Genomic DNA, 23,644 nt, shown 5'->3' with positions numbered 1-23,644 from the left:
TTGTCTGAAGATTTTGTCTCTCTAAGAACTGGCATGCTCCTGAATTGACACTAGTGACTACAATTTTTTGTCTCACAGTTTGTTTTTAAAAAATCCTTGAAGTGTATTTGTGGGCCATTATAATAAAAATATAGACAGAACCCTCAAATTTATAATGTAAAATTTGCAGTAAGACAGAAATCAAGTTAAATTTTAATTTTCATTGTAAAGAAAAGTAATGTAACTAATGTTTATTTTTATATTACAGAGGGAGGAAAGAGGACAATTGAGGTGTCTATTCCAGGAGCAGAAGCCCCAGAAAGCTCAAAATGCAGTACTGTCTCTCCTACTAGTGGGCTAAATTCGAGAAGGTAGGGTTAAGATCAAAAGCATGGTTTATGTTTTATGCTTTTTGTGAAAAAAGGAAGTGCATAGTGTCTGACTTAGATTCAGATAGATTTACTTATGTAGAGAAAATCAGGTGATTGGGGAGGAGAATTTGGAGGGCAGGGAAAAGAGGAATGAGGAAAAAATCCTTCATTACGTAGAAAAGCATTGGGTTGGTTATTGAAAACAAAAATGGGATAATGGCACATATGTGGAGCACTTTATGGGTTACAAAATTTGGAGGTAATATGTGACAGTGTGGATAAATTGAGCAGTAGTATTTTGTTCTCTACAGTAAGTGAAACCAAAGCTCATACAACTAATTGGGTGGTTTGCCTAGATGGGACATGTGGTTGGTAAATGGGGATGTACCTGGCTTTCTTTGTCCACTCAACATGCTACCACTACACTGCTCCAAGTCTCATTACTCTTCCATGACTTCAGCCTTCTCCCCCACCCCTCCACATCTGTACTTCCTCTTTTAATGTTAAAAACTTATCTGTATGGTACTGTAATGGTCTTTGTACATTCCATGCAGTCTTTCTGTAAACCTAAAAATACTTCAAAAAAGAAAACCTACTAATTAAAACAAGGCTTAGGTTGGTGAAAATATGTTACAAATAATTTATCTCATTTGGATTTAAGTCAGCCATTCCATTTCAAGCTCTTGGCAGTATTGAGAATTGTGTCTTATATAATTTTTAAAGGTTAATAATGATAGATTACTCTCTCACTTTTTTTTTCTCTTAACTAGATCTTCAGGGGCTGCTAGTAATTCTTGTTCTCCCTTAAATGCCACCTCAGGAAGTGGGCACTTGACGCCTCTTAATCCAAGAGCAAAGGTATATGATAAAGTGTAATTCTGAAATGTGTGTAGAGGTTAGGAGGGCAAGAGTGGAAGGTGGTTGATCTGGCAACGGTCATGCTTAATTATTATTCCTCTTATCTTAAAGATAATATAAAATGTTCAGAAGAAAAGAAATACTAACCTTCATTAGAAAAAACAAGCATGCACTTCTTTTGTTTTCTAGGGTAATTAAGGAATAGAATACAATTCAATAAAATTTCAACAAAGATGGACATTATTGTTTCCTGCAGAGCAATCTAAACAGTGTGGCAAGAAACACAGGGGTGTCTTGGGTGGGTTGTGGGTTTATGAGGTGTTGGTTTCCTCAGTCCTTGCTGTGGCTTTGTAGGCCTTGGGATAGCTGGAGCCCTGGGACCGGTCACTCTCCTTGCCACTTTGCCCCAATGTGCATATCTGAGTGTGCCACAGAGAGGTTTCATGCCATATTTAGAGAGTTCCAGCACAAACGGTTAATAAATGTCTTACATATTTTTATGTATTCTGATTTGTTACAGGAATATATAGAAACTAAGTTTCTTAAAATGTATCCAGATTTTTTGCAAAAGGAATGTTTCTGTGCTGGTAATACAGCGAAATATATTAATAACTTTCCTTTGTTTGGTCATAGCAAATTGTGAGGATAACTTTAAAATCATAAACATTACGTTTGCAAATGTGAGCTAACATCTGTTTGATGGGGGAGAATGGTCTTTGCTATTCTTATTACTGGCTTCAGTAATTAGACCAGATAGTGAGTGCTTCAGTAAGTGTTGAGTATTTATAGTCCAAATTAATTGATAGGCTCAGATAGCCCAGTTGCCCAGCACTGGAAGATTTGTCTGTTCTTTACTGTTTCTTACATCCTAAAAAGAACTTTAATGGAAACTATTTTATATAATCTGCCCTTAATTTCTGGAATTTAGTAACAGATTTAATTTACCAAGATCAAATAACTTTTTGTTATTTTAAAAAGTTGTATGTATGACTTGCATAAAATACTGGTTGATCCTTTTTTAAAAAAGTAGGCCTTCCAAATCAATAAGGAGATCAGTTGACCAGGGAATATTTGGGAGTGTCTCTGTTACAGAATAAAAGTTGCTAGTATCGATAATTTTTAGTACCATTCAGTGGTATAGGATAACTTTGGTTCTTTGTACTTGGTATGAATAATTGTAAATCTTGAGTGGTCTTGTGATCCTGATTACTTTCTAAAGTTTTTTGCATCTTTGTTCAACAGATTGAGAAACAAAGTGAAGAAGGCTGGTTTGCTCTCTCTACCCACATGTCATAAGTGAGGTCGAGTTGTAGAGTTTGTTTTCAGTAATATGTTCTTGAACTTCTACTCCCCTCTCCCTGCTCCTGCTTTCAAGTTTCTATGTTTTTCTTTCAGATAAAACTTAACAAAGATCTTGTGAATTAGCACTAACGGAACCAAGAAAAATTATTTTAATTTCTGCCTTTTCAAAAGATTTCCAACAAGTAGCCTTGTAAATAAAATTTGACTAGAGGAAAATTAAAATTGTGTATTCTAATAAATTCAAGAGTTTTTTCAGTATTATGTTTTTATCTTTATCATCTTTATTCAGAATTTTTTGGTCTAGTATATCTTAAATGTTTATTTTTTTCTGAAGAACTAAGTTGGTTTTCATGTAACTTACAATAAAAATGCCTCTGTGTGACTAAATTCTGGCTTTCAGAAAAATTTAACACCCCTTTTTTGGGGAAGTCACTGTGTGTATCACTTTTTCTATCAAGCAAATGTATGGTTTTAAAAAGTAAGCATGGGAGTATTTGTTTATATTTGCTTAAGCAGGTAAGAGTGGTTATATATATTATAAAGTTCTTCAGTTCAGTTCACTCAGTTGTGCCTGACTCAACCCCATGGACAGTACCACACCAGGCTTCCCTGTCCAGCACCAACTCGTGTGCAGCTTGCTCAAACTCATGTCCATCGAGTCAGTAATGCCATCTCATCCTCTGTTATTACCTTCTCCTCCTGCCTTCAATCTTTCCCAGCATCAGGGTCTTTTCCAAAGAGTCAGCTCTTCACATCAGGTGGCCAAAGTACTGAAGCTTCAGCTTCAGCATCAGTCCTTCCAGTGAACATTTTAGGATTGAGTGGTTTGATCTCCTTGCAGTACAAGGGACTCTCAAGAGTCTTCTCTTCACTATAAAGTTCTTACATAGTCTTCAAATGTGAAAATGTCACATTAGTTATGGTAATGTATAGTAAATAAATAACAATTGAGCTTGAATATCTCAGTACAGAAACATTGATTTATAGCTTATTTAATGTTTGGGACAGAATTGAGTATAAAGCATTGCTAGCACATTTTTCCAGCCTTTAATTTACTATACCTTCAGGGTAGATTTTTCTCAAGGTACCTGTTTGGTCTCACATATTGGTTGCTATTTTAAACTTGAGTTTTTGCATGGTCTCTGTTCCTTGACTCTATGATAGGAATTCTCATCCTAAGTGAGGTGCGACTGGGAAGGGGAAACATATTGAAACTACTTGGGGGAACTTTCTCAGACAGCACAGGTATCACTGATTGTATTTATGTGAAACCATCTGTGTGCATTTGCATTATTGTGGATTCTTCCATCTGTATTGCACTTTTTTTTGTATTGCACTCTTTAAAACTTGGTATTTAATAAATACTTTCCCTGTCTGGCATATCAAATCATTTTGGTGTTATTCCTTGTATTATTGAAATGTCAGGTTATCTGCTTGGTTTGTGAATGCATTATTTTGACATACATTGGGTTGAACTTTTTGGCCAACTCAATATTTTCTTTCATATTCTCCAACTTGTTGACTATTTTTTTCATCTATTTTCCTTTCAAACTCTAAGATGCCTTTGCATGACATTTTTAAAAGCTACTTAGGGTAATTTCATGTGCAGTCAGAGTTGAGAAACAATGCAAAGAACTTTTACCGGTAGCTCACTGGCAACCTCTGGGACTGGCATGTAAGTCTTCATCCTGTTACTGTTTGTTTTTGCTGATAAAATACAAAAGTAGATTGAAAAAACTCCAATAATAATAGATGCAGAGTAAGGAGGCTTTCTTTCTTAGGCCTTCTAAAGTAATGCTTCTCAACTTCAGATGCCGTTAGAGTCATCTGAGGACCTTCTAAAGTTCCCAATTCCCAGTCCTCACTCCAGACCAACTAAGTTAGAGTCTCTGGGGGGTTGGGGGTGGGGGGACACAAGCACTAGTATATTAAAATCCTCCTGAGATGATTCCAGTGAATAGCCAAGTTTGGAAAACATCATTATAAAGATATTTATTATCCCCAAATCATAAATTAGTGCATATTTGGTTTTAATTAACAGTTAAACTGCCTTTATTAGCTCCTGTTTATCAACTTTCAGAGCCAACAGCATCAGTGGGTCTTGAAACATGAACCCCAGCTAGCACCATCAGTATCACTTGGTGTACTTACTAGAAATGAAAATTTGGGGGCCCTACACCAAACCACCTGACCTGCCTCTTGAGAAACCTGTATGCAGGTCAGGAAGCAACAGTTAGAACTGGACATGGAACAACAGACTGATTCCAAATAGGAAAAGGAGTACGTCAAGGCTGTATATTGTCACCCTGCTTATTTAACTTATATGCAGAATACCTCATGAGAAATGCTGGGCTGGAAGAAGCACAAGCTAGAATCAAGATTGCCGGGAGAAATATCAATAACCTCAGATATGCAGATGACACCACCCTTATGGCAGAAAATGAAGAGGAACTAAAAAGCCTCTTGATGAAAGTGAAAGAGGAGAGTGAAAAAGTTGGCTTAAAGCTCAACATTCGGAAAACTAAGATCATATCATCTGGTCCCATCACTTCATGGCAAATAGATGGGGAAACAGTGGAAGCAGTGTCAGATTTTATTTTTTGGGGCTCCAAAATCCCTGCAGATGGTGATTGCAGCCATGAAATTAACAGATGCTTACTCCTTGGAAGGAAAGTTATGACCAACCTAAATAGCATATTAAAAAGCAGAGACATTACTTTGCCAACAAAGGTCCATCTAGTCAAGGCTATGGTTTTTCCAGTGATCATGTATGGATGTGAGAGTTGGACTGTGAAGAAAGCTGAGCACTGAAAAATTGATGTTTTTGAACTGTGGTGTTGGAGAAGACTCTTGAGAGTCCCTTGGACTGCACAGAGATCCAACCAGTCCATCCTAAAAGAGTTCAGTCCTGGGTGTTCACTGGAAGGACTGATGCTGAAGCTGAAACTCCAATACTTTGGCCACCTCATGTGAAGAGTTGCCTCATTGGAAAAGATGCTGATGCTGGGAGGTATTGGGGGCAGGAGGAGAAGGGGACGACAGAGGATGAGATGGCTGAATGGCATCACTGACTCGATGGACATGAGTTTGAATAAACTCCAGGAGTTGGTGATGGACAGGGAGGCCTGGCGTGCTGGGATTCATGGGGTCACAAAGAGTCGGACTGAGTGACTGAACTGAACTGACCCCAGACCTATTGATCAGAAACTCTGATGTCTTTTTAAAAAAGCCTTTCATGTGGCTTGGTTCATGGTAAAACTTGGGAACCATGGATCTATAGCATTGCAGACCAGTGAACTCTGTTGTATTTGACTGTGACGTATTACTTGTATTTACTTTTAACAGTCCAAACTCAGATTACTTGTGTTTCTTGGGTTTAGATGCAAGTTTTTTGCTAACATGTCTTCTCCAGTATGCCCCGGAAAGCCAGTGATCACTTGCTATATTTTAATAAAATTTGCAGTTCTCCAGATTACAGCTTGGGTGGAAAACTATGTGGATAGCTAAATCCACAGTTATGATATAATCATTCCTATACTATATAACAAAAACATTTGGATTAGCAAAATTTAATAATAGTTTACTGTTTGCTAAGCACAGGCACTGTTTTAGCCACATGATTTCATGACACCGTAAGAACTGGACATGACTAAGTGACTGAACAACACCACCACTATTAATATAATCCTTATTTTGCAGATGAGGAAATCTGGCTCAAGGAGGTAAGCCCTCTATCAAGGTCACATAACTTGGCAGTGGTGGCACTCGATGGGAACCCAGGCAGACTTTCTTCAAAACCTATGCTGTGCTGCCCTCTTACTGTATGTATGGTATGGAAGCACCATAATGATAAGAGCTGTTCTTTATTGATCTATTCCTGTGACTGGTACTGTGCTAAGCTGCAGTAACCCCTTACCACATTTAACTCTCACAGTTAACCTATAAATTGAGTATATTTAAATACCATCCCACTCTTCTTTATAGATGAGGAAATTGAGCTCTAGAGGTGGAATAAGCTACCCAACGTTAGAATGCTTATAAGAAGTAAAGCCAGGACTTGAAGCTCTTTTTTCAAACAATTATTGGACTTCTATTAACTAAAAAGAAATAATATAACATGGTAGCTAAGGGTGCAAGTGTTGGCATCAGAAAACTTGTGTTCATGTGCTAACTTTGTTACTTTGGCTATGTCCTTTGGTCAAGTTAATTTCTCCCATAGAGGTATTACCTTTCTTATAGGGTTGTGAGGATTATGTGAGATAAATGGATGTAAATATGCTAAGAACAGGACCTGATTCACAAGCATTCCATAATGACTGCCAGTTTGGGGATGTTAAAATAAATGCACTAGTTCCTCTGTATTTCTCGATTTTTAAAGACATTCTATAGTACATTTATGTTTTTCTCAATATTTGGATCCAGTGTTTTAAATTTAAAGATATTTTAAGGCGGAAATAAAACATGTTGAGCATATTACTTGAAAACAACTAACATGCTGTTTAAAAATAAGTTTGTTATTTAGTCGCTAAGTTGTGTCCGACTCTTTGCGACCCCTTGAACTGTAGCCTGCCAGGCTTCTCTGTCCGTGGGATTTCCCAGGCAAGAATACTAGAGTCGGTTGTCATTTCCTTCTCCAGGTGGTCTTCTTGACCCAGGGCTCGAACCTAGGTCTCCTGCCTTAGCAGGCAGATTCTTTACCACTAGCACCATTGGGAAGCCCATTATTACCAATAAATGCATAATTCTTGGAAAATCATTGTGTAACATGAAAGAAACCAATAGAATGTTATATAGCTATTTTTCTTATTAACGAGAAATAATTTATATACAATAAAATACATCCTTACGTATGTTTAAAGACAACAATTCATTGACTTTGGCAGTTGTGTATGCACACAGCACTATCAGCACAATTAAGACCATTTCCTTCATCTCCAGAAGAGTCTTCTGTCTCCCTGCAGTGCATCTCTCCCTTTGTTCCAGCTTTAGGCAACCACTGATCTGCTTTTGATCATCATAGATCTGTTTGCATTTTATATAAATGAAATCACACACACTGTAACATTTTGTACCTGGTTTCTTTCATTTATCCTAATTGAGATTCATCCATGTTGTGTGTATCAGTTTCTTCCTTTTTACTTCTGAGTTGTCTTCCTTTGTATATATATTTATCCATTTACCTGTCAATAGCCATTTTAGTGGTTTCCAATTTTTTTGCTATTGTGAATATGGCTGCTATGAACATGCACATATAAGGCTTTGTATGAACAAATTTTTTATTCTCTTGGGAAAATACCTTAGACATGGAATGGCTTGGTAAATATTTAACTCAAACTACCAATTGGTGTGTCCAAAGTGGCTGTGTTACCTTTCATTTTCAACAGCAGTATATGAAAGTTCCATTTGCTCCACATCCTTCCACATTTGGTACTGGCGATTTTTATAAACTTTTACCCATCCCAGTATGAAATGTGTGCATTGTGGTGTGCAGCTCTCTAGAGCCTACTCTTATGCATCTTTCCATGTGTTTATTGACTGTTCATATATCTGATGTGAAGTATTCGAAGTCCTTTGCCATTTAAAATTTTAGGTTTTTTTCTTATTGAATTATGAGGTTTTTTAAAAATTCTGGATGCGAAGTTCTTTGTCACATATTGTGAAATTGTAGCCATTTAAAAACAATGTTTTGTAACCAGTAACATTAGTTAGGTGCTTAAAAATAATAATGATCTCTGGTTGTGCCACGGAGCAGTTGGGAGAACAACCTGCTAAACTGAGAAATCTGTCAAGCCAAGTCTATATTTTGTGCACTTAGAGTCCTGCGACCAAAGAGCCCACAACATAAAATATTACTCCTAAAGACCAACAGAAATAACATAGTATAAAATAAATAAATAAAACAAAAATATCTCCATGACATATATCTTTGCTGATGATAGTCTGTGATCAGGGAAACTTTGAGCCATTTTGTATTATTGGGCATATCTTTCAAAGTGTTCAAGTTACCAATAAAGCATTCTTGGATAATAATCATGAGCTAGACATACATATTAAACTGGGATGATAAACTGGTTGGATGCTGGACTTTCTGTTTGGCTTTGATCCTGAATCCTGGGCCACAAAATGGGCGGGGCCAGAGGGCGAATGAGATTGAGCTGACCCAGAAAGTCACCTCGGGCAGCGCATGCGCCGGCAGTCCCCTCCCATCTGGAAGGTGTATTGGCGTTGCTATGGTAACCGCTGTAAACGGAGAACTGGGACTGATGCTGTGACTGCGAAAGCCGAGCGCCCGCGGAGTACTTTCGGTAAGCCTGGCAGTTCCCACAACTTCCCCCTCAAATCTGTTAGTCAAGGAGAAGTAAGCTCTATTTGGACTTCTCTTAAGCTGAGCTAGTGTTTTCCGGACTTCATTGAAACATATTCCTTATCCTGTCTATGGATCAGTTCGCTAAACATTTGAAGTGACAGCATTCTTAGGAATGGGGTTCCACACCTCAGATACAAAGTGGACACGGTTCCTGCCTGCAACGAGCTCGTAATCTAGCTAGGGAGGAAGACAGACAACTGGAGTCTGAGTTAGACCAGGCTGAGCCAAAAGCAGGGGAGGTGGGGTGGTTGGTGGGAAAGTGCCTGGGTTCTCAGTCAACAAGACACCCCATCCCACACTAAGCGGTGTGACACTTGGCAGGTTGACCTTCTACACTTTAGTTTCCTCATGTAGGCAGGGAAGGTGGTGGGTGGTGGTGCTTACTTCATGGGTTTCCTGTTACAATTAAATAGGATAATACAGGTCAAGTATGTAGCACATGCAAGACACAGCAGGGTATAGTAGCGTACAAGTAGGCAGCATGTCCAGGCAACCATTGAATTGTCCCAGTTGGCTACTGACTAGAGCTTTTGGGAAGGAGGAGGGGCTGAGGAGGGTTCAGGAAGGGGGAAGGAGATGAACTGCAGACTTTACAGTGAAGACCTTTGTGCCACACCAAGGAATCCGAGTTCTTATTCTGTGGCAATGAGGAACCACGAAGTTTTAAACAAGAAGAGTGGCACACAAAAAGCTGAGTTTTAGAAATGCAAGAGGCAGTGCAGAAATGGACCAGAGAAGGGAGAGAATGAGGCTGTGGTAGTGGTAGAGGTGAGACAGGATGGGGACCAGAACTAGGATGGTGATGGTAGGACTAGAAGGCAGAGAATGGATACAAAAGGCATAACTGGACACTGGGCAACAGGACTTGGAAGTCAATTGCATGAGCTGGGTGAGAGGAAAGGATTCAAAGAGTACCTGCTCTGCTTTCTCATCTGTAAAATGTACCTAACTCATGGAGTTTTGAGAAATACATGAAACAGTAAACAGTATGTGTAAAATTCTCAGACCTGTGCTTGACACATGGTAAACATTAAAAAACAAAACAAAAACAAAGCCACGAGCTATTGTTCTCTCCACAGTTGTATTTCACACTGTAAAGTAAAAACTGAGTGTCTGTTTTTATGCAGGAACCTATGACTCTCAACGTGAGCGGCTCTGGCACACTGAGTTTGTGAGAGTGGGGACTGACTCTGGAATCTCTAGGCAATGAATCTGAGTAATGTCACCTTGGGGAGCTCTCTGTCTGGCTTCCAGTCAACCTCCTTCTAGCAAAACATACTCTGCATCACTGTGTACTGTAATTTTCTTTTTTCTTTATACTTCTTCAGGGTTGACCCAAAACTTCACAGTCTACCTAGTGAGTTGATTAACAGGGTTAGCCATAGGCTGGAACAGTGAGTGTGAGTCTAATGAAAATAGATGTAAGATAGTTTTACAAATAGACTCCCAAACCTAGCTAGTTTAGTTGTATAAGATAAGACATGGTTAGGAACACACAAAAAACGTTTAGTGATTCTAGTTGGCCACAAATGGATTATGAAGAGTCAGTATATAATGAGCCTACTCACCCCACCCTGGCAATACAAGGTAATATTAGGCTACCTTGAAAAAACACAATGTCCCTAACCAGTAAAGTGATGGTTCATATCTTCTGGAAAGTGTTCAGGTCCTTCAAAGTACGTATAAAATTGGGAGAGGTATATGATGCACTGGGAATTAATTTCTTGATCTATCCAGATGCTGAAAAAAGTTGAAAGCATGTTAGTGAGGAATAGTTGAAAGAATTGAGATGCTTTAGCTGGGAAAAGAGGATCTGGGGAGGAAAAGTAAACCAGCTACAATTATTTGAATGGCTATAGTAAACAGAAAAACTTGTCCTATGTGTTCCCAGAAGAATAAGGGCCAATAGATCCAAACTGCAGAAAGGAGGACTTCGTATAATATAAAATGACTTACTAAGAAATAGAAAGTACTCATTAACAGAATGTGCTCACTCTCTTGATATGTTTAAATTGAAGCTGATGTCTCTTGGTGTGTTCTTTCATTTGTTCCTTTATTCAGGAAGTGATACATTCATTCATATTTCATATAGTGAGTGTCAGGCACTGTTCTTTGAAAACTTTAGTGTATTAACTCATTGAGCTCTGAGAACAACCTTGTGAAGTAGATATTGCACTTTATAGATGAGAAGGCACAGAGAAGTTAAATGCTTATTCAACACCCCAAAACTAGTAACAGGAAGAGCCTAGACTGCTTTTCTAGTGGTGCTGGGTTTGAGCTATAGATGTGTGACTTATATTGGGTGAGAGGTTGGACCAGATTAAACCTCTTTGAACTGTCAAGATTGTATGATCATATTTATTGAGCCCTTGCTGTATTAAAGAGAATGTATAGTAATTATAGTAAAACCCCCATTTTCCAGTACCTAACAAAGAGTTTGCTCTAAACCGCTGATCTTTACCTCTGGTTCCTATTCTCTGGCTGCCTAAAAGAATTACACAGAGAGTGAGACCGTAAGAATAGTATGTTGTGAAACATTTTCCAAGTGATTCTAAAGTGCAGCCAGAGTTGAGAACTGTGGCTATAAAAGATCTCATTTAATATTTACAATGATTCTGCCAGAAAACCTTATCATCCCCATTTTACATATAAAAAGACTAACAGGTTAAGGGATGTTAGGAGCTTGGCCCTTGGCCAAGCTAATCTTTCTTTCTTGATCAAACAAGAGACCAAACAAGTCTCTCTGGCATCAAAGCCTCACCAGGTTACAACTTCCCAATTCCTTCATTCTAAAAGAATTAAAATGAACAAAAAATCAAGAGAGGGTGTCATTGTTATGTCAGTGCAAGAAAACAGATGGATTAAAGTCTATGTTCAGAAGATGAAGATAGGTGATAATCATCCTACCCTCTCATGCACTGATCATATAGTGTAGATCATAGCTGCTTTGGGATATATCTTTGTTTGGAGATCAGAATGGTATAATAATGTAGCAGTTCAGTTAATTTTCATAGTAGTCTTATAAAAATTTTTCTCTACATTCCAATTTTACAACTGAGGAATTGATGTAAAGTTTTATTAGCTAGTTATGTGGCAAAACTGGGATTCAAACCTGAATCTAACCACAGATCTGATCCAAATAGAACTTCTATTCTACCTGCCAGCCATACCATAGAAGAATGCTGAGGAAACAGGCAATGTTTAGTGCAGGGAAAGGAAGACTTAGAAGAAAGATATAGTAGGTGTTCTCATCTACAAGAGCTGAAACAGAGAGAGAGGACAGAGAAAACTTCTCATGTCATTCCTCTCCTTAAAGACCTTCAGTGGCATTCAATTGCCATAGAAATAAGTTCTAAACTCCTTAGCAAAACTTCAAGACACTTATATAATCTGCGACCTGCCTCCTCTTCAGTGTCCATTTTACTCTCCTGATCTAGCCAGTAGCCTGCTTTCAGACCTTCACAGACGCGAGCATCTCTCTGAAGCTCCCTCACGTCCCACTTCATGCCTGACCAACCTCTTCTAATCTCCCATCTCAGATGCCTCTTTGCTAACTCCAGACATGGTTTCATCTTCTTGCTATATGTGCCCATAGCACCCTAATTTTTGTAAAACTCATTACATTTTAATTGCTTGTTTAATACCTGTCTTTCTAAACAAGCTCCACTAAGTTAAGGGCTGTATGTTTCTAGTTCAGTACTGTAATTTAGTGTAATAAGACTTGATACAGAGAATATGTCAACAAGTATTTAAATATTGAAGTTGATTAGCAACACCAGGGGAATTTGATATTGGGAAGAGGAAGCAGGGGGGATGAACCCAAAGCAGGATGGCAGAGGGTTAATTTTAATGGTGGAGCATTTAGGAAATGATGATGGGCTTGGGTGGTGTTTCACTGTGGACCTCTGGAAAACCAGAGGGCACCATGGTAACAAGTTTGCTTGGAGGAAAGGAGTATCTGACTCTATTTTGCCACTCTGCAGAGGTCTCTGATGGTAGTTGTGGCCTCCCGCTGGTAAAGTCATTTCTGATACTATGTAAACATATGATTGTCAACATATATGGTGTTTGGTGCTTGTGGAATTTGTTGAGGGGAAAAAAAATTCTGATTTCTGTTTTATAACTCTCTCCCTTTCTCTGTCTCAATTTTATGCTTACAGAGAAAATGAAGGAACCAGATGATCAGGATACTGATGGGGGGAAATCAGATAGATCAAAGAGTGACAGAAGGCAGTCTCATTCCTCTAGATCTGCATCAAGGAGTAAGTAAAGATTATAGTATACACTAGGGTCTTTATTATTAAATTTAGATAAAATAATTTTTAAAGAATGCACATCTAAGTTTATATGACAGAAAAGTTTACTTGTTTAATTCCCTTACTAAACTCTTAAGTTGTTTAGGGGGCAGATTCTGTCTTTAATCATTTTATCTCTAGCTTCTAAAGAACAGAGAAGCTACTGTCATCTCTGTATTGATAATGACCCATCTTTGCATCTGGTCTGGCTCCTTCCTGTCGGGTCTACAAGGTCTTTAACAGGCCCCTCTGATACAATGTAGTGGAAAGAGAATTGGACTTCAGTTTTGAGTCCTGGGTCTACTATTTAGGGATGCTTGATCTTAGATAAATTATTTCAGCTTTCTGCGCCTCAATTTTCCTACCCACAAAATGACCATTGTAAGCTGTCTGAGAATTAAATTGGATACCATACGTGGAAGAATATCATCACATGTAGATAGAAGGGAAAGTGAAGAATTTTGTAATAGGATTTTTAAAAGACTGCTGGTTCTTTCTGACTGGGCATCATGGTGTGAGGTAGTTTAGTGGAATCTTGACTTTTTTTTAGTTTCTAGTCCTAAGTCTAGCTTCAGAAATACAATTTTTACTATTCACCTAGAGGAGATCAGGTCCTGGGGAAATCAATTTACTTATAAATTGTACATTAAGTTCTTTCAGTTTATCTGAGTCATTATCTGGCTAATCCATGATTTCTCCATATTATGTTTTATTTTAGGTGTTTATCTCCCCTTGCTTGGACTTTTGTAACAAGGATCTCTACTCAAGTCATCCTGTCCATACCTCCACTAGAGTTATCCTCCCCAAATATCACTTTCTTCAACAAACTTCAGTTTGCATCTCTTTTGTTTTTCCATTTACACTTTTCTCTGCTTCCTGCATTTATGACAGAGGATTGTCTACTTTATAGTTTCCAGTCCTTTGCAACATTTTCCTGGATGGGTGGATTTAATGATAATGACCCTTTGTCCAGCACTGCTTGTTAGTTTTTTCTTTCCAAGCTCCACTTTTCCTATCAGAGCCCTTCAACTAGGCTCAGAATATTCATTTTTAGAAAAATGATTTACTCCCCTTCACCTGTATTCACTCCCAATTCCATTATCCTAGCTGACAGCCTTAATTCATTTCATGGCAGCTTGGGTATCAAGCTTTTAATATTGTAATCTAGAGACAGGAAATAATATTTGATTGTGATAGTCACATGGAAGAGCTAAGATATCTGTTCAGTGGTATTATTGGAGAATAGTTACCCAAGGGTCCCTCTTGGGGCAATTCAAGAAATGGGGCCACATTTAGGTGTCCAGGATTATTTTCTTTCCATCCAAATGCATGAATCCTATAGAACCCTATCCTCTTGTCTTGTCGATTGGCTTGGCCCAACTTTCTTACCCCATTCATATTAGTCTTGGGCCTTGTTTCTCATCTTTTACCTTCATCCCAGCTAGATCTTAGCTCAGACAGTAAAGAATCTGCCTACGGGTTTGATCCCTGGGTTGGGAAGATCCCCTGGAGAAGGGAATGCCTACCCACTCCCGTATTCTTGCCTGGAGAATCTCATAGACAGAGGAGCCTGGCGAGCTACAGTCCATGGGGTCGCAAAGAGTCAGTCACGACTGAGGACTAACACTTTCACTTTCACAGCTATATCTGCTAGGTGGTCCCACTTATTTCTATCACGCTTACCATTTCTGCCTTGTTATTCTGAAACTTTACCTGGCCCTTTCACCTGCTTGACATGGTATATTTGAATCACACTCATGTTTGGACTTGATCTGAACGTTAGCTTAGACCTGTTAGTAGGTCTGTTTTACTCCCATTCCAATTCTCTTTCTCTTCTACCTTGTTCTAAAGAGAATAGTCTGACTTATTCCTGGGGTATCATTCAGAGATAAATAGTCATACCCAGAGAAGTTTATTCTTGTCTGTGCTTAGTCGCTCAGTCAGCTTTATTTATCTTTGACATAAAAGTGAAGTGAAAGTTGCTCAGTCATGTCTGACTCTTTGCAACCCCATGGACCATATCGGATTCTCCAGGCCAGAATAGTGGACTGGGTAGCTGTTCCTTTCTCCAGGGAATCTTCCCAACCCAGGGATCAAACTCAGGTCTCCCATGTTGCAGGCAGATTCTTTACCAGCTGAGCCACTAGGGAAACCCTTAAAAGGTCCTATATAAATAATAGGTTGGTCAAATCAAATTAAATTGAAAAAATGATAGCAGCATACCAGCCAATCTTTTTTTCTTTACCTTTTACTTTCTTATAAGTCTGTTTTGGTAGGAAATAGACTGGTAATGAAGTGAAAATGGAGATTAACTCACAGGAAAAGCTTGAAACAATTTTTGTAAAGCTACAAGAGTGACCAAATAAAATGATTTTTGTAGGAATTTTTGAGTTTAAAATTCATTCAATTTAGAGTACAAACGAATTGGACATATTAGCTTCTCTGAAAATAAGAAAATATTTAATTCAAATTTAGAAGTTTTTAGAACAATTTATTTTTAATAGCCTCTATGAAAGAGGATCACAAGTCTATTAACGATACCACAGGTGAAGCATTTACTGAAGGGGAAGAATCATACATAGAGGATGATGAATCTTATGTGGAACATTTGGAAGGAAGTTCAAGTTCATTTCAAGATGATTATACAGAAAGCTTTGGAGGTAATTATTATTAGTTTTCTATCGGTGATTGTCCCTGTTTTAATTTAACAGTTGTAAATCCATAAAAAATGTTTGCAAGGTATGTGGGAGTGATAAAAGAAAGAACACAAAGCATATTCTGATAGGGTGGGTTAGCAGCCCTGGAGCTGTATATTTCATTTCTGAGAATCACATACTCATACTGGATTTTTCTGGGCAGTGGGATGGTATAAGGAGAGAACAACCCTACGTTAGTGAGAATAACTCTTCCTTGGAACTGATCATGTACTGTTTTTGAGCCTGCTGTAACCAGGTGCTCACTTGTTGTGCATCCAGTGTTCAGGCCAGAAATAGTAGTAACTGCTAGAGTATTATAGGCTAGATACGTTCTTCTCATCTTCATGAAATATGATATTAGGATTGATCAGACACTCTCCTTAGTTAAAATATTTTTAACTTTTTAGAATCTCGGTATATGGAAACTCCTGCCCCAGATGCAGAGGAGGCAGAGGAGGAAGTTAAGAAGAAAATATCAGAAAGCTTCTTCTACGATTATATGGAGCTTGTCTCAACGCCTTTTGTGACTCCAGATTCAAACATACCACTGGATCTTCTTACACTTGTGTATCCACTCCAGTCATGTATAATTTTGAAATTTCAGCTCTTTAGGTCAGGAGTTGGCAAACTGTAGCCATGGTCTTAATTTAGACTAAGCTTTTGTTAGAAGCCAAATAACCATAAAAAGAAATAATGCTTTTCTGGCTGTCATTTCAGGAGATCTGATGTAAAGGAAACCAGGAGGACTTTTATCCCCATTATCTCTACCAGCTTGGCACCCTTTCTCAGTGTCTGTCAAGTGAAAATCATTGATCTCCCTTCTTAAAACACTAACATGGCCATTCTCAGGCCTTAGTGCTTTCACATTATTTATTAGATAAGTTATAGAGAAGATAACCCTGAGGAGGAAGCAGGGAACAGGTTTTAATAGGAGAATAAGACTCTATAGAGAAATACCAAATAGGATAATTAACAAGGGGATTTGGGGTTTACTATCACTTTGTGATGTAGGTTTGTAAGGCACTGGTTTGAAGACAATTTCCATTAAGGCTTTTGTTTAGCAGTTTAGTATGCTTACCTTCCAAAGGGCAGTGGTTGTGACCACATGGCCTAAACACTGAGGTTTAGGCTCTTTATAAAAGGGGTGCTTACAGAGCTAGGGAGTGTACTTCCTGACTCAGTTTTGCTTTTTATTTAAAAATTGAACAGATTGTTATTTTAGCTTCTAACTCTGTTTCTCTAATCCTAGGTATAACTAAAACTAATTCACCGTGAAACTTATAACCTGGAGTTTTCTCTCTTGAGGGCCTTTAAAAAAAAAAAATCTGTAGCCCTTGGACAAGTTACCAATGAAAGATCTGTGGCTTTCTAGCCTATTTTTTCAAATGAGGTGGTTTATTAGTCATCTAGAAGCTTCTCCTGACATGCACATGCTCAGATAGCTTCCTGGACCTACTGGCGTTATTTCCATGAGGACAGGGCCTTGGCATATGTACTCTGAAAAACTTCTCAGGTAATTTTCACTGTGCTGCCTTCTCCTGACTGTCAACACTAGGGACTTGCTGCTTCAGAATACAAGGATCTCTGTTTTAGAGAGAGATGCCGAGTTTATAAATCAGGGAGTCAAGAGAGATCTTGACTTTTGACTCAGCGCATGAATCCTTTCTACTCATGCTGGATGAGTGAATGCATGAGCTTTGGGCTTGTCTTGATCACTTTCAAAACCAGCAGATCCCATTTTTTAATAGCTTCCATTATTAGAGAACTCCTCCAGATCTTGAATCAAAATCTGCCTTTATGGATGTCCTACATTAGACTTTGTCCTACTCTCCAGAGATGGAACAAATAATCTCTATTTCTTGTGAGAAGCTCCAAGAAGTCAGCTGTCATGTGTTCCCCAGATACTTTTAAGATTCTTTATATATATCAGACTCAACATTTGTGTCTTCTAAATAAATGTGTAATTTATAAAATATCACCTAAGCCACAGCATAATTTGTAAAAGACACTAAACAGAACTTAAGATAGTATTTAGACATCATTTTAAAGTGGAGGTCCTAGATGGCTATGGATGGACAGTGAAGTCCCTAGGCCTTTGGTAAGAAGTTAAGAAAAGATGCCAAAAGAAAGGATGAAGTAAAACACAAGGGAGTTGGAGATGTATCAGAACACATTTTTACATTTTCAGAGCTCTGCTTATGGACTGCCTTGTTTTCTGGGTTTAAAAGGGGAAGTTCAGACTCTAGTTATGCATTCATTTATTTATTCATTTAGCGTAATAGGTTCAAGACTCTGGTGGGCATTCCAGGAAACAGATAAATGAGAAGCAATCTCTGCCCTCAAGCAGGTTGTGATTGATTTAGAAAAAGAGTGCCTGGGAAGATACAGTCTTACCCATTCTGCATTTGAAAGGGCTCTCAATCAATGCAGCTGCAAGGCAGAGTTTCCCCCTTGAAATCAAAGGTGATAATACTAGATTAATGAGCATGTCTCTGATTCTCTACTATCATCCAAATTAGTGAGGGGATTGTACCTCATTTCTCCTTTCATAGTTACAGATGTACCTCCAGCCCTCTAGAGTGTTACACTGGTATCTGGGAAAGGGGAAAAGAGAGGAAGAAGAAGGAAAGGTGACAGCAGTGATTAAGGAGAGGGAAAAGGAGGGTAGGCAGAACTTCCTGCCCCATACCAGGCTCTGTCAAGGCTGTATATTGTCACTCTGCTTATTTAACTTACATGCAGAGTGAGTGCAAGCATGCTAAGTTGCTTCAGTCATGTCTGACTCTGTGACCCTATGGACTGTGGCCCGCCAGGCTCCTCTGTCCATGGGATTCTCCAGGCAAGAACACTGGAGTGGATTGCTGTGCCCTCCTCCAGGGGATCTTCCTGGCCCAGGGATCAAACCAGCATCTCTTGTGTCTCCTGCATTGGCAAGTGGGTTCTTTACCACTAGCACCACCTGGAAAGCCCTATATGCAGAGTGAAAGTGAAAGTCACTCAGCTATGTCTGACTCTCTGCAACCCCATGAACTATACAGTCTATGGAATTCTCCAGGCCAGAATACTGGAGTGGGTAGCCTTTTCCTACTCCAGGGGATCTTCACAACCCAGGGATTGAACCAAGGTCTCCCACACTGCAGGTGGATTCTTTACCAGCTGAGCCACAGGGAAGCCCATGTGCTTAGTACATCATGCGAAATGCCGGGCTGGATGAAGCACAAGCTGGAATCAAGATTGCTGGGAGAAATGTCAACATCCACAGATATACAGATGATACTATTCTAATGGCAGAAAGTGAAAAGGAACTAAAAAGCCTCTTGATGAGGGTGAAAAGAGAAGAGTGAAAAAGCTGGCTTAAAGCTCAACATTCAGAAAACTAAATCATGGCATCCAGACCCATCACTTCATGGCAAATAGATGGGGGAAAACTGGATACAGTCACAGACTTTATTTTCTTGGGCTCCAAAATCACCACAGAAGGTAACTGCAGCTGTGAAATTAAAAGACACTTACTCCTTGGAAGAAAAGTTATGACAAACCTAGATAGCATGTTAAAAAGCAGAAACTTTTGTCGCTTATCCGACAAAAGTCTGTATAGTCAGGGCTATGGTTTTTCCAGTAGTCATGTATGGATGTGAGAGTTGGACTATAAAGAAAGCTGAGTGCTGAAGAACTGATGCTTTTGAACTGTGGTGCTGGAGAAGGGTCTTGAGAATCCCTTATGCTGCAAGGAGATGAAACTAGTCAATCTTGAAGGAAGTGAATATTCATTAGAAGGACTGATGCTGAAGTTGAAGCTCCAATACTTTGGCCACCTTATGCGAAGAATCGACTCATTGGAAAAGACCCTGATGCTGGGAAAGATTGATGGCAGGAGGAGAAGGGGATGCCAGAGGATGAGATGGTTGTGGCATCACTGACTCAATGGACATGAGTGTGAGCAAACTCTGGGAGTTGGTGAAGGACTGGGAAGTTGGGAAGCCTGGCATCCATGGGGTCAAAAAGAGTTGGACACGACTGAGTGACTGAACAAAAACAAAAACCAGGCTCTGTAAACATAAGGGGCTATAGATTCTATTCTTTATTTGTGAGGCAGTCCCAGGTATTCTCCATAAGGCAAGAATAGCTTCATCTAGATCTTAGATCACATATTCATTTGCATTTCTACATAAGATTCAATTTTAGACATTTGTGTCTTTAAATTTATAAAATTCCTTTTTCTTGTACAAATGCCCCTGAAATATTTTCTCTTTCTTTTTCAATTTAACTATTAGGCAATGAGATAGGTATAGTTATTTGTTGTTAGTTATAATTTATACTTCATAATTCAAATTACATTAGTTAAAATTTGATCATTTTTTAACATCCTACAGATCCTCTTGTTAAAATCTGTAATTTTTTTTTTCTGGAAGTATTTACTAACAAATAAGAGGAATTCTCTAAAATCAGATTAAAAAGAAAACCCTTGGCTCAAAAATAGCTACTTGTCCTGTGAACCTTCAACTTTTGTGTTCAGCAATGAATTCTTGGAAAATAAGAATCTATCTACTTAAGTTACACTATGTAATATATTTCCTTGCAAACTATAATTTTTTAATAGATTGAGCTCATTTAATTATTATAGTCATATTTTGGATTATGTTAATTTGAGCTTGAGTATAATAACAATGTACATTTGAAAATAGTTTACAGCTCAATTTTTTAAACCTATTTTGAATTAGCGAAGTTACACTCTATAGCATAAATGCACACACATTGATCTATATACATGTGTATACTAGTGATCCCAGAAAGGAAATGTTAGCCTATTTATTTTATGTACTTTTGTACTATATGTTATTTAGTCAATTTTCATTATTTTTCATATGATTAAATTTAAGTTATAGTCATGTGAATTTATTAGAGTAGTCACTATCACTGGTGTGTCAGAATTTCACTAACATGTCAGAATTTTAAACATCTTGTCTTTTAGCATCAAGGCAGAGGCCTATGGCTTCCTGGTGGCTCAGTGGTAGAGAATCTGCCTGGCAATGTAGGAGACGGGGATTTGACCCCTGGGTGAGGAAGATCCCCTGGAGGAGGGCATGGCCACCCACTTTGGTAGTCTTTGGGAAATCCCATGGACAGAGAAGCCTGGCGGGCTAGACTCAATAGGGTCAAAAAAGAGTTGGACATGATGTAGTGACTAAACAACAACAGCAAGAGGCTATGTGATCCTTTTACCGTATTGAGACAACAGATTGAACAGGCTTTGGGAGTACAAAGATAACAGACAGACCTCCTTTCATATTATAATGTTGATTTAGTTTTAGCAGGAGAGAGGAAAATGAAATTATTTAGGAAGCTCCTTTGCTCCTTGGTGGTGGTTTAGTCACTAAATCTGTCTGACTGTTGTGACACTGTGGATTGTAGTCTGCCAGGCTCCTCTGTCCATAGGATTCTCTAGTCAAGAGTACTGGAGTGGGTTGCCATTTCCTTCGCCAGGGGATCTTCCTGATCCAGGAATTGAACCTGGGTCTCCTGCATTGCAGGCAGATTCTTTTTTTTTTTTTTTTTGCAGGCAGATTCTTTAATGACTGAGCTATGAGGGAAACCTATAGTACTCAAATTGAAAGTTCAACTTTATTTTTTATTGAAAACAAAATTAAATAAAATTAATGTGCTTTCAGGGTTTTCCTAGGAAAATTGAATTATTAGCTTGGAGTATGAGAATTTTCATGTAATTTAAAAATAAGGTTACATTAGTAACCTTAGTAATACATTAGTATTAGTGTAATACTAACCTTAGTAATACATTAGTAACCTTTAGTAATACATTAAAAAACTCTGTTTTGGCATAAAATTTAGCTACTAAGGGTATGGGTTTAAAAAATATATTCATTTAGTTGCTTACCACCCCCCCACCCCCCACCCTCTGCCCATGGTTACTTTGTTTCACTTCTTTTCCTTAGCCACTTACCCACAGACATTCCTTTGGTTATGACTGCAGAAAGCGGGCCAACTTACAACTTCTGGAAAGCAATACCGTGATGTACATAGCTGGGAACCAGCTGATTTTTCTGAATTTGAAAACCAAAGAACAGACCTACTTGCGAAGTAGCAGTGGAATAGGAATTGGTGTCATTGGGGTATGTCTTTGGTAATTTAGGAAAAAAATCCAACTGTGTGTTCATTTGAAGTCTTATGGGATTGCATGAGGTGCAAAGCAATCTTTATTCTAAGGCATTTTCGATTTGTGATTACAACCACTACATTCACTGACATTAGCTCCATGCAATATTATACTATTTATATGATATTAATAATATTGTCATCTCATTTTGCAGATAAGAAAATGCGGCTAATAGAGGTTGAGTGACTTCCCTAGAGTCATGCAGGTTTTTTCCATTAAATGCTATGTTGCCATTCTGCAAAATTACTAAGATGAATAACATGAGTGGTAATTCATGTAATAATTAGAGCTAAATGCCAGATAAAATGCAAGTATAGAGTTGAACATTAGGAGATGAAGTATTAATTGTCTATTCAGTAATTTCAAGTAGTCGACAAAAAAATGTGTGATTTCAAGTCTGTCTCTTCCTTCCTCCCAGGTGTCTGCCTCCATTAGTCATTTTCTGTCTTGTATCTTCACCCTCTACTTCCTTGGGCATCCTCAGCAAGAAAGCATACTATTAAATCAACTTGTTCTCATTTTAAAAGGCCCCTCTCTGGGACTTCACTAGGGGTCCACTGGTTACCCTCGTTGTGGAATTAAGATCCTGAAAGTCTCAAGCCCTGACTTAAAAAAACAAACAAACCCGTTCTAACCACGCATTCTCTTTACCTGCTGACTTTTAAAAATATATAATTAAAAAAATGTCCTTTTGGCTCTGCTGGGTCTTCGTTGCTGCATGGGCTTTTCTGTAGTTGCAGAGAGCAGGGGCTACTCTCTAGTTGTGTTGTGTGGGCTTCTCATTGTGGTGGCTTCTCCTGTTGCAGGGCACAGACTCTAGGGCACCTGGGCTTCAGTAGTTGTGGCTCCCTGGCTCTAGAGCACAGGCTCAAGAGTTGTGACACATGGATTTAGTTGCTCTGTGGCATGTGGGATCTTCCCGGATCAGAGGTTGAACTCGTTTCTTCCACATGGGCAGGCAGATTCTTTACCACTGAGCCACCAGAGAAGCCCTACCCCCTGATTTTTTATCTTTCCCTCAAAGCTGAGCTTTTTCTGTCTTCTTCCTATCACCGCTATCACCTCACTAAGATGGCCAATGACCCTATTAGCGGCCACATCAAAAGAATACCTTTCTAACTATCTTACCTGACCTCTGAATAGCAATGGCTTTTCTCTTGGTTGTTTCTCTACTCTGTGCTGCTTAAAATAGGCCTCCCAGATCTGCTCTTACCGGTAACAGGCAGCCTGAGGGGTCCTCTCAGCGTCACTGGTGTCAGGAGAAGGGCATATGTTGAGATTAATCTGTGAGAGACCTCACAGGGAAAGGGAAAGGAGGAGAAATGGACAGGATGTGGGGCTTATACAAGCGGCAGTTCCCTGTGAGATGCTCGAGAGGGTTTCTAGAGGGATCATGATCCGAACATCTAATCCTTCCCTTGTGCTTCCTACTGGTTGTGAGCAGACCAGACAGAGCTAGTGCAGAGCCTGCTGTGCAGAAATGGATGTAAACTTACTGAAATTGTGAAAGATACAATTTCTAAGTCAGATGCAAAGGAAATACAGTAAATATTCCCTGGATAAACTATTTGTGTCAATGAACAAAAATAACAGGAATGAACATA

The 23,644-nt window shown here is 38.7% G+C and overlaps 2 protein-coding genes across 7 annotated transcripts in view; both read left to right on the top strand.

Moving 5' to 3' along the window:
• The window catches only part of SPICE1 (spindle and centriole associated protein 1), a 58,654-nt gene extending 53,954 nt beyond the window's left edge, over positions 1 to 4,700 (top strand). For both annotated transcript variants that reach the window (XM_065943656.1, XM_065943654.1), the window contains exons 16-18: positions 248 to 350; positions 1,121 to 1,208; positions 2,451 to 4,700. In XM_065943656.1, the coding sequence (XP_065799728.1) occupies positions 248 to 350; positions 1,121 to 1,208; positions 2,451 to 2,504 (245 nt within the window). In that variant the 3' untranslated portion in view covers positions 2,505 to 4,700. The remainder of the gene's footprint in view (positions 1 to 247; positions 351 to 1,120; positions 1,209 to 2,450) is intronic.
• Positions 4,701 to 10,054: 5,354 nt separating this feature from the next.
• CFAP44 (cilia and flagella associated protein 44) overlaps positions 10,055 to 23,644 on the top strand; it is a 133,891-nt gene continuing 120,301 nt past the window's right edge. For 4 of the 5 annotated variants that reach the window (XM_065942580.1, XM_065942582.1, XM_065942583.1 and 1 more), the window contains exons 1-4: positions 12,958 to 13,139; positions 15,719 to 15,832; positions 16,276 to 16,435; positions 21,834 to 21,996. In XM_065942580.1, the coding sequence (XP_065798652.1) occupies positions 13,028 to 13,139; positions 15,719 to 15,832; positions 16,276 to 16,435; positions 21,834 to 21,996 (549 nt within the window). In that variant the 5' untranslated portion in view covers positions 12,958 to 13,027. Of the gene's footprint in view, positions 10,170 to 12,957; positions 13,140 to 15,718; positions 15,833 to 16,275; positions 16,436 to 21,833; positions 21,997 to 23,644 lie in introns of those variants that run through there. The other variant, XM_065942581.1, reaches the window with a different exon arrangement.

This window comes from Muntiacus reevesi, chromosome 8, assembly GCF_963930625.1.
Source record: "Muntiacus reevesi chromosome 8, mMunRee1.1, whole genome shotgun sequence".
Lineage (NCBI taxonomy): Eukaryota > Metazoa > Chordata > Mammalia > Artiodactyla > Cervidae > Muntiacus > Muntiacus reevesi.
This window is presented reverse-complemented; position numbering and strand designations above follow the sequence as displayed.